Source organism: Vipera ursinii, assembly GCF_947247035.1.
Source record: "Vipera ursinii genome assembly, chromosome: Z".
NCBI classification, from domain to species: Eukaryota; Metazoa; Chordata; class Lepidosauria; order Squamata; family Viperidae; genus Vipera; species Vipera ursinii.
The window spans coordinates 23,281,178-23,290,195 of NC_139517.1; the positions used below are offsets into that span (position 1 = coordinate 23,281,178).

Below are 9,018 nucleotides of genomic sequence, written 5' to 3' on the forward strand. Positions count from 1 at the left end.
TTTACTTTATTTGGAGCATCCTTTTTCTTTTTGTTTCCTTCTTTGCTAAGAAACTCTTGCACTCTTGGGAAGAGTTTATTTGCCTTATAAATAAAAGCAGGAAAAACCATGGAGGATATACTGTATGCTCTACACAGTCCATGACGTTTAGCGGACCTCAAGATAAACACCTCTGCCACTGTGATGTGGAATGTCTCCTCTGCTTCCAGACTTAATTTATTTTCATGTTGAAAGTTCTTCTTGCTTTGATTTGAACTTTTGTATGTTTCATTTTACATCCAAATCACGGCACGAATGTAAGGTTGTATTTAAAAACCTTGGATAGTTTTGAAGGACAATTTGAAATGAATTAGAAATATTTTAATAGCTTCCACTTCACTTCCAGGACTGTCATAAATGTGGCCAGAAAATGGATAATGACACAAGTGTGTTTCTTCTCTTGGAATTCTCAAAGATATGGGAAATTAAGATGATGTATTCAACTTTCTTCCTTCTCTTGTATTTAATGACAATAACAGGAAATTTTTTGATCATCTCTGTGGTTGCTTTCGACTCCCATCTTCATACTCCCATGTATTTTTTCCTGATGAACTTAGCTCTGCAAGATGTTGGTTCTGTTTCAGTCATCGTTCCCAAAGCTGTTTTTAACTTAGTAATGAATATCAGGGATATTTCCTATTCAGGATGTGTAGCTCAAGTCCTCTTGTTTGCCTTCTTTACGAGTTGTGATATTGCCCTCCTTACTGTCATGGCATACGATCGGTTTGTTGCCATTTGCAATCCTTTGCAGTATGAAATAATAATGAACAAAACATTTTGTATAAAAATGGTTGGCACTGTATGGATTGTCAGCCTCATCAATGCTGTGTTGCACACTATTGGCACTTTCACTAATCATTTCTGCTCTAATACAATCAATCAGTTCTATTGTGAAATCCCACAGTTACTTAAATTTGCCTGCTCAGATATATATGTAATTGAAATTGGATATATGATATTTATTATGATATTAGTATTTGGTTGCTTTATTTTCATCTCTATTACTTATGCACAGATCTTCTCTGTTGTTTCAAGAATCCCTTCTGTTCAGGGAAGGAAAAAGGCCTTCTCTACTTGTTTTCCCCACTTCACAGTTTTCTCCATATTTTTGGTTGCCTCCTCATTTGCTTACCTGATTCCTCGACCCGACAAACCATCACACTTTGATTTCACCATTACAATATCCTATTCCATTATTCCACCCATGTTAAACCCATTAATCTACAGCATAAGAAACAAGGACATCAAAGTTGCTCTTTCAAAAATTTTCAATCCTGGAATTAGAAAATGGCCAATATAATGGCAGAGAATAAATATGAAAGACAGGTTTAATGTGAATTCTACTATCAAGTTTCATACTCCTTTAGGTTAAAATACTTGTTTTTGTACTAGAAAACAAAACAAAGGATGTTAACCTATTCATTCTTAAATAAAAAAAATGTAACAATAAATATATAAAAATCCTGCACTTTTGTATATGTTTGTTGAGTTGCAGTTTTCAAATGTTTATGGCATACTGTACATACAAAAAAATAGAAAGTTTTTTTCCCCAGAATAATTGTAATCACAACATGGTTGTAAGTCTGATTCCATCTTCTGGATTTGTTGTATATTAACCTCCCATTTGAGAATACTTTCCCCTTCAGTTTTTCCTCATGCTTTATCACAGCCTTTTCTTTTTTAGGCTCTACTTCTCCTATTAAACCTTCATGGTTGGTCAAAATTCCATTTTTCCCCTCTTGGATCTCTTCCTTCTCTACTTTTCCTTTGAATTAAGTTGTAGCAGTTACTCCTACTATCCTAATCTTCCATGATCCCTTCTCTTTGAACCCAATCATTTGGGTTGTGATTGTAAAATTAATTCTAATTACCAGATCACAAGGCAATTATGGGGTTAACTTATCACTATCACTTCTAATCCATAACCTTGACTAAAGGGATTTTTTTAATGCCCCCAAAAATTTGTATAGGGCTGTCTATCTATATGCCACTTTCCTTATGAGAAAAAGACATACTATGGACCTTCTATTTCCAGCATTCACAAAACCTTGGAAAAGTACCCTCTGACTTAGTCTAGGACAGGAGTGTCAAACTCAATTTCATTGAGGGCCGCATCAGCATTGCAGTTGCCCTCAGGGGGCCGGGTGGGTATGGCCTGGGTGGGCATGGCCTACTGGGTGGGCGTGGCTAGAGTGCGTATGGCCTACTGGGTGGGCATGGCTAGCTCTACATAGTTCGCATCAAGGGTGCCTATGGGGGCCTGGGCAGGAGTGGGACAGATCTGAGGGTCTCTGGCAGAAGGAGGGTCTCTGGGCAAGGACCAAGGCAGTGGGGGCCATTCCCTCACTGTTTCCAGGATGGCTTCGCGGGCCACATGAAACCACTTCGCGGGCCCGATCTGGCCCCCAGGCCTTGTGTTTGACATGTCTGGTCTAGGACTATGATTATACTCTGTAGGGGAGCTTGAACCATTGTTGATATGAAAATTTCCCTTGAGTCTGAAGCAATCCCTTTTATAACTCAAATTTTCAAAGATTGCTTTGAATCTTAACTAATCAGAATTGATACAGATTTGATACAGTCAGAAAAGCACAGGAAACTGGAACACTTGTTTTTATTTTCCCTGCCAGTGCTTGGGGAGACTTCTGTTTCACAAGGTAAGGATAGGTTATACAAAGCAAACTTTGTCCTGGACCCATGCTTCTATTGATTGGTCAAGGCCTTCTGGGAGGTGTCATATGGCTGGATCTAAAGAATGGTTAATGCTTCTTTGAAGTAGGATGTAGTACTATGTGTGATGCTGCACCCATTGATGGCTTTTCTACAACTGGTACTGGACAACTTTGTTTTGGGAGTGAGGGCACCTTTTTTGGCATGGTCTTTCTTCCATGACCAGTATTTTTTGGGAGAAGTGTTGTTAAATGAGGGCCCTGAGATGTGGGGGTACATCAGGGCTCAGATCTCTCATCATATCTTATTATCTACATAAATTCATTGAATTAGATCAGGGCTTTTCAACCTTTTCATTCATTGTACCACTTTTAGAACGAGGTAATGTCCGAGTACCACCAGTTGCCCAGCAAGGTGTCAAAAACTTGACCCCCCAAAAGAAAGAAAAAAAAAAGATAAAGTACAGGTAGTCCTCGACTTACAATGATTCACTTAGTGACTGTTCAAAGTTACAACAGCACTGAAAAAAGTGACTTATGACCATTTTTCACACTTATGACCGTTGCAGCATCCCCAGGGTCATGTGATTTACATTCAGATGCTTGGCAATCAATTCATATTTATGATGGTCACATTGTTCCAGGGTCATGTGATCACCTTTTGCAACCTTCTGACAAGCAAAGTTAGTGGGGAAACCAGATTCACTTAACAATCACGTTACTAATTTAATTTCTCTCTCTCCTTCTCTTTCTCTCCCTCTCTCCCCTCCCTCTTTCTTTCTCTCCTCTCTCTCCCTCTTTCTCTCTCTCTCTCCCTTTCTCTCCCTCTCCCTCTTTCTCTCCCTATTTTTTTCTTTCCCTCTATTTCTCCTTCTTTTTCCCTCTATTTCCCTCCCTTTCTTTCTCCTCTCTCTCTCTCCCTCTTTCTCTCCCTCTCTATTTTTCTCTTTCCCTCTCTTTCACCCTCTTTCTCTCTCTCCATTTCCCTTCCTCTTTCTTTCTCCTTGTCTCTCTCTCCCTCTTTCTCTCTCTCTCTCCCTTTCTTTCTCTCCCTCTCTCTTTCCCTCTCCCTCTTTCTTTCTCTCCCTCTATTTCTCTCCCTTTCTTTTTTCTTCTCTCTCTCTCCCTCTTTCTCTCTCTCCCTATTTTTTCTCCTTCTCTCTCTCCCTCTCTTTCTCTCTCTCCCTCTCTCTTTTTCTCTCTCTATTTCTCTCTCTCCCTCCCTCTCCCATTGTCCCTTCCTTCTTTCCTTCCTTCCTTCCTTTCTTCCTTCCCTCCCTCTTTGTCCTTTCCTCATTCCCTCCCTCCCATTGTCATTTTTTTCCTTCCTTCCAAATCCATTTTTACCAAGAAACCTGATGCCCACTTAATTCTTCATGAAGCATCGGAGGAAAGTTGGGGAAGATCTATCAATGATACTTGGAGGTTGCTTGCTCATTTAATAAGCTTTATTCCAGCAACAGAAACACCTTGCATTTGCTCACAGTCGATCCACGCACACCAACAATGCTGCTGTGGACCGCGAGGCAGGAAGGTGCCCTTCACATGGGAGAGATGGCACCAAAGCGCCCTTCACCCTGCTCGCCTTCTGCAGACGCGGCCGAAGTCCCGGGTGGAGGTCAATCTGCCAGTCAGGGAAGCGCACACCAGCAACGCACTACAGCTGCTCTTGGGGGACAGAGGCACAAAGCTGGCCAGACAGGGCTCACAGCAGTTGACCATCCCAGACTACAGCTGTGCTTCCAACTTTCCCAGGGGAGCCCCCGCAGCTGAGTGCAGTGCAGAGCACCAGCATGCCCCACTGCCACAGAAGTGGCCCGCTGGAGCAGTCCTTTTTTTTTTTTTTTACAACAGTGTGCTATTTTATACAGTCCTTTAAGGTTTTCTTTATTTTTCAGCAGGAGCTACATGCATGAATAAGTATATATCATTTTTTCTTCCCCTTGGATCTAGATGACTGCACATTATTATTCTAAAACTCAATTTCTGTTTATTCTTGTACATATATAAATCAATAACGTGGTGGCTCAGTGGGTTAGGACCCTGAGCTTGTCAATCAGAAGGTCGGCAGTTTGGCGGGTTGAATCCCGAGTGCCACGTAGCAGAGTGAGTGCCTATTACTCGTCCCAGCTTCTGCCAACCTAGCAGTTCAAAAGCACGTAAAAATGCAAGTAGAAAAAAAGGGACCACTACGGTGGGAAGGTAACAGCGCTCCGTGCGCCTTTGGCATCTAGTCATGCTGGCCACATGACCACGGAGACATCCTTGGACAAGCACTGGCTCTTCAGCTTTGAAACAGAGATGAGCACCGGCCCCTAGAGTTGGAAATGACTAGCACGCATGTGCGGGGAAACCTTTACTTTTACCTATATTTATTTCTAAAATCTAATAACATTTATCCTTGATAAATATCAGTCAAATAAATGTTATAATCCAATCTGATTATGTTGCAAGAAGGTTAAAAGAGACTTCAATGGACAAACAATTAAAAATGCTTCTTCCCATGTCCAATGCAAAATATGTCATTTTCAACTGATAATGATAATTTAGGAAATATGGACTTCAGAAAACATAAACTGAAAATCCCAAATTATTTGGATAAATATATTCAATCTTTTCAATCATGAGCCTGTGGATGTATATCAGTATATACATATACTGTCCATATACATATAGATATACACATGCCCCCCACACACAGAGACACATATGTTAATAACCAGTGCAATATATACAATACTAAATACATATTTGGCAAGTGAATTAATACTAAAGCCAGTCATCAATAAAACAATCTTACAGACTTCACTGAATGTTCCAGCTCCTGTTTTTGGTGACATAGCCCTATCTTCAAGACCATATAAAATAATAATAATAATAATAATAATAATAATAATAATAATAATAATAATAATAATAATAACAACAACAACAACAACAATAATAATAATAATAATAATAATAATAATAATAATAATAATAATGACAAAGACGACGACGATGATGATGATGTTGGAAGGGACCTTGGAGATCATCTAGTCCAACCCCCTGCTCAGGCAGTAAACCCTATACCATTTCAGACAAATGGCTATCCAGTCTTCTTAAAAACTTCCAGTGTTGGAGCATTCACAGCTCCTGGAGGCAGGTTGTTCTAACTGTCAGGAAATTTCTCCTTAGTACTAGGTTGCTTCTCTCTTCGGTTACTTTCCATCCATTGCTTTTTGTCCTGCCTTCAGGTGCATTGGAGAATAGCTTGACTCCCTCTTCTTTGTGGCAGCCCCTGAGATATTGGAACACTGCTATCATGTCACCCCTTGCTCTTCTCTTCATTAAACTAGACATACCCATTTCCAGCCACCGTTCTTATATGTTTTAGCCTCCAGTCTCATGATCATCTTTGTTGCTCTTCTCTGTACTCTTTCTAGAGTCTCAACAAGTGTTTGGCAATTTTTTTTAAACAATAGATTCTATTCACTTATAGCATATATTAAAGAAAGCTAATATCATCATTAATAGTAAGTTATTTGAACACCGTGAAATAAAGGTTTCCCTTTATCATCTTTACTTTGTATTTTAGTTTTATAAATATTAGACAGAGATATTAACCAAATTGATCAAAATCCTAATTAAACTATTAAAAAAAGAGTGTTACGAAGGGCTTTTGATGCTGAGGATTTTGTGTTAGTACAAGATCCTACAGTATAAATTTTATGAATTATTTAATGAAAAGGTGATGGCATTTGGAATAATGACTGTTTTTAAGATTCATAAAAAAGTCTAAGATGTTGGTCACAAATATGAGTGCATAGGTTCCAGAGTTGTTGATGGTGAAAACTGATTTTAAAATTGAAAGAAAGGAGAAATAAGTATTAGACAGTATTAGATAGTATTAGACAGAGATATTAAACAAATTGATCAAATTAAGGGACTCCTAATTAAACTATTAAAAAGAGAGTTATGCAGGGCTTTTGATGCTGAGGATTTGGTGTTAGTACAAGATCTTATAAATTTTATGAATCATTTAATGAAAAAGTGATGGCATTTGGAATAATGACTGTTTTTAAGATTAATAAACAAAAGAGTAAGATGTGCGTCACAAATATGAATGCATAAGTTCCAGAGTTGAGGGTGGTGAAAACTGATTTTAAAATAAAGAAAGGAGAAATACAGTGACTAATAAAAATGGTTTCAGAATAATTACTGTTAAAACATGGAATGAGATAAAAAAAGACTTAATTACAATTACAATTGCCATTTACAATTACAATTGCCATTTATTGTCAGCATTTCAATAGCAATAGCACTTATATACCACTTCACAGTGCTTTATAGCTGTCTTCCTAACCAGTTTACAGAGTCAGCCTATTGCCCCCAACAATCTGGGTCCTCATTTTATCGACCTCGGAAAGATGGAAGGCTGAGTCAACCTTGAGCCAGTGAGAACTGAACTATAGAACTGCTGTCAGCCAGCAGTCAGCAGAAGTAGTCTGCAGTACTGCATTCTAACCACTTTGCCACCCTGGGTCATTTCAGTTATAAAAATGAACATTTCACAGACAATTTTGTTCCTTTTTTTTCAAATAATACCAATATTGTCAACTGATGTTTATTTTAAACAATGGCAGAAAAATATTGGAAATTATGTTTATGTGATTATGGAACCCTATGACTGATAGTAAAGTTGACTCACCCAAATGCAGTCATATGACTGCAGGGAGATAGCATAACCATATATAATTACCTGGATATTTTTTTTTCTTAAAGCACTCATATGGCCATAGAGCATCCCTTCTGTAGACATTGTAACTTCAAAAGGGCATAAAGTGATCAGTTATAAATTGAAGATTACCTGTAATAGGTTTTTCTTATGAAAATTGGTTTTTGTTGGGGGATTGAATAAAATAATCTCCTGACAACTGTATTGAATTTAGGAAGAAAACTCAAGCTATTTTGGGTGTTATCAACAGAAAAGAAGAACTAAAGGAATTTTGAATTGGGAAAAAATGTTAAAAGCTTGTAATTGAAGAACCTTTATTCTTCTTGACTGTTTCCTAGAATAGCCTTGTGAATAGTTTAGGGTGTTTCTTTCAGAAAAAGTTGGAATAAATCTCACTGCTTAGATCTCAGTGCTTCTATGGCGCTGCCATATAAAGACACCAGGTGATTTTAAAATGAAATAAAATGCGAGGCAATAACGAGGCCTTCCCTTCAGAAAGATACAATAGTCTCCTGCATATATTGGCTAAACCCTAATCTTAACTTGAATAATAACTTCTAGAATTATATTGATTTTAGTGTCTATTATGTTAACTAGGAACAGCAATGAAAAATGAAAAGTGAAGAGGGAAAAAATGTCCCTGGAGTTCGTTTTAATCAGCGGTGTAGGAACCCTGAGGAGTTAAACAAGTCTCTGGTTAGGCACAGAAGACTTGATAAAACTATTCCTGGTTCAGAACATCATTTAAAACCAATATTTATAGGTGGAAAGTATACAGACAATGACCAGTTTCAAAGGAGGAATACAAGAGTTTCCAGGAATATATGAAAATGAATACCTAACAACTGAAAATCAAATTAGAACAGGATTTATTTTCCCCTTTGCCTCCTTTCCTTCTTCTTCATATAGTCATATCATACATATCTATATATGTATATGTTATTAGATTACATACATTACATCTTTATTCTCTTCAGAGATGTTTTCTCTTTTACATAGTAGGAACTCCAGTAGGATATAAATTTTATTAAATCTGAATCCTACGTATTTTTATAAATGTTTGATTATCTATGAGTCAGATGCAGGCAAATAAAAAAAACCCACAATTTTCTTTCTCTGAAGTCTTTTCGAGGCCATTTATGAAGAAATGTTAAAGATTATTAAGATGATATGATTAATTAATTTCATGAAGCTATCCATAACCTGGTGAGAAATAATTTGTTCCTATAGCTTTTAATTTTACTTCCATGCTACTTATGCATATTTTTTTAGTTATCTTACTTATTAGTTAAAATAATTTTAAATGTGTTTCTCCACTGTCTTTCAATTCAGAATTGTAAATGCTGTTATGAGACATGAATACTGTTTGATAAAATTAATAGATCCCCAAACCCTAAACTTTAAATTAATGTAATACAACTGAAGTAGTAAAACAAAGATGCATATGTTTGGGACTGTTTATAGGTTTTTAGAAAAGCATGTTTTTGTTTATTTTTTCCTGAACATGTAGATTTTGCTATTCAAATGTTCTCAGGAGAAACATTTTAGCCAATCACTCTTCTCTTCTAGGTTTACAATACTTGTGACAAAACA

General features: G+C 37.2%; 1 protein-coding gene across 1 annotated transcript; it reads left to right on the forward strand.

The window, feature by feature from the left end:
* Nucleotides 1-409: 409 nt before the first annotated feature.
* On the forward strand, nt 410-1,339 carry LOC310649184 (olfactory receptor 14I1-like; the record flags this gene model as incomplete). Its single annotated transcript, XM_083377490.1, has 1 exon — nt 410-1,339. The coding sequence occupies one exon, from the start codon at nt 410-412 to the stop codon at nt 1,337-1,339; it is 930 nt and encodes a 309-aa protein (XP_083233616.1).
* Between the last annotated feature and the right edge of the window lie 7,679 nt (nt 1,340-9,018).